This window comes from Bison bison, unplaced genomic scaffold (genome assembly GCF_000754665.1).
Source record: "Bison bison bison isolate TAMUID 2011002044 unplaced genomic scaffold, Bison_UMD1.0 scf7180017864183, whole genome shotgun sequence".
NCBI classification, from domain to species: Eukaryota; Metazoa; Chordata; class Mammalia; order Artiodactyla; family Bovidae; genus Bison; species Bison bison.
Window position 1 is genome coordinate 1,550,091 of NW_011494755.1, and position 1,528 is coordinate 1,551,618.

General features: G+C 42.1%; 1 protein-coding gene across 1 annotated transcript in view; it reads right to left on the reverse strand.

Annotated features, from left to right (window-relative positions):
* The window catches only part of ABCA1 (ATP-binding cassette, sub-family A (ABC1), member 1), a 138,503-nt gene that overhangs the window by 12,372 nt on the left and 124,603 nt on the right, over positions 1 to 1,528 (reverse strand). Inside the window, exons 42-43 of the mRNA XM_010843531.1 lie at positions 639 to 768; positions 254 to 374 (exon numbers count right to left, since the gene is read on the reverse strand). Of these exons, the coding sequence (XP_010841833.1) occupies positions 254 to 374; positions 639 to 768 (251 nt within the window). The remainder of the gene's footprint in view (positions 1 to 253; positions 375 to 638; positions 769 to 1,528) is intronic.

Sequence of the window (1,528 nt, forward strand, 5' to 3'; positions counted from 1 at the left end):
CATAAATGTAAGCATGAAAAACAAACATATTCAAGAATGAGAATTCACTTTACAATTATTCTCAGTAGGATTTCTTTAATTAGAGAAGTCTCCATGGTGTATTTTAAGTAAAATTAAATTGACAGAAACTTGGTATAGATGCACATTTTAGGAAGCATGCTCCTTTTATTAAGTGAGTCAGCAAAATGCTAGTTTCTAACATATAAAGCTGAAAAAATTGAAGGCAAGTTGTAGCCTGTCTTCACTGTCTCACCTTAGTCAACTCCTTGATTTCCAAGATGTCATTCTGTCCTCCACCATCAAGAATTCTCTGTCTTTCCCTCTTCACATCTTCATCCTCATCATTCAGAGGAGGAAGCTTTGCCTTTACAGGTCTTAGGAGGAAGAAAATTAAGAAGAAAAAAAAATCAACCTTTCAAGTTATTTTATAAGTCCAAGACCCAGTTTCTACATCAGTCCTATAAAATCCTCACTCCAGCATTGTCAGTACTGTTGGTCAGGGGATGCCCACATTGGGAGAATCAGTTTGATTATCTGCTTTGAGTTCAAGTCAACCCAACCACCAGTGAGTGTTTCCCTGTGCTCCGTCCACTGTGACCCTCAACCAGGTGCTCAGTGAGTTCTGCAAGAAAGCTCACCTGGGCCTGATGAAGAATCGGTACTGGATCAGCACAGTGATGAGGAAGAACACCACTCCTTCCACAGCCATGGCAAAGAGATTTCGTCCCACTAAGTCCCAAGACAGTGGTGAGACAAAGCGGTTCTCCCCTGGACACAGTGCAGATATCCAATCAGAATGGAGGCACCAAAGACCAAAGCCCTTGCTCAAATTCAGGCTCAAATTTACCTATGTTTTGAATCCAGGTCTCCCGCATTGCAAGCGGATTCTTTACGAGCTGACCCACAAGGGATGCCCAAGAATACTGGAGTGGGTAGCCTATCCCTTCTCCAGCAGATCTTCCCAACCCAGGAATTGAACCAGGGTCTTCTGTATTGCAGGCAGGTTCTTTACCAACTGAGCTACCAGGGAAGCCTGTTTCTACAAATGTTTATCACCCATGATAGGGATCTGATCATGCCACACATGGTAAAGAAACCACCTGCGAATGCAGGAGATATAAGAGACATCTTCCCTGGGTCAGGAAGATCCCCTGGAGCAGGGCATGGCAACCCACTCCAGTATTCTTGCCTGGAGAATCCCATAGACAGAGGAGCCTTGTGGGCTATAGACATAGACATGCAAAGAGTCAGACACGACTGAAGCCACTTGGTATAAGGACGAAAAAATAAAGGAGTCATCAGTTTCCAAGTCTGACTTAGGGTAAGGTTTTAGGGAAGCATACTGCAATGCAGTATCAATCAGAATTTCAAAGTCAACATGTATTAGATCTGTAACTTCATCTAAGAAATCTAATGCTTCCTTTTGAATGAGACATGCCAAAAATTCTTTGTGAAAAGGCAAGCAATTCAGGGTAATTTTTAGGGTCAGTATTTTAACAAATTATTAGCTTCACTAAGAAAGATTAGA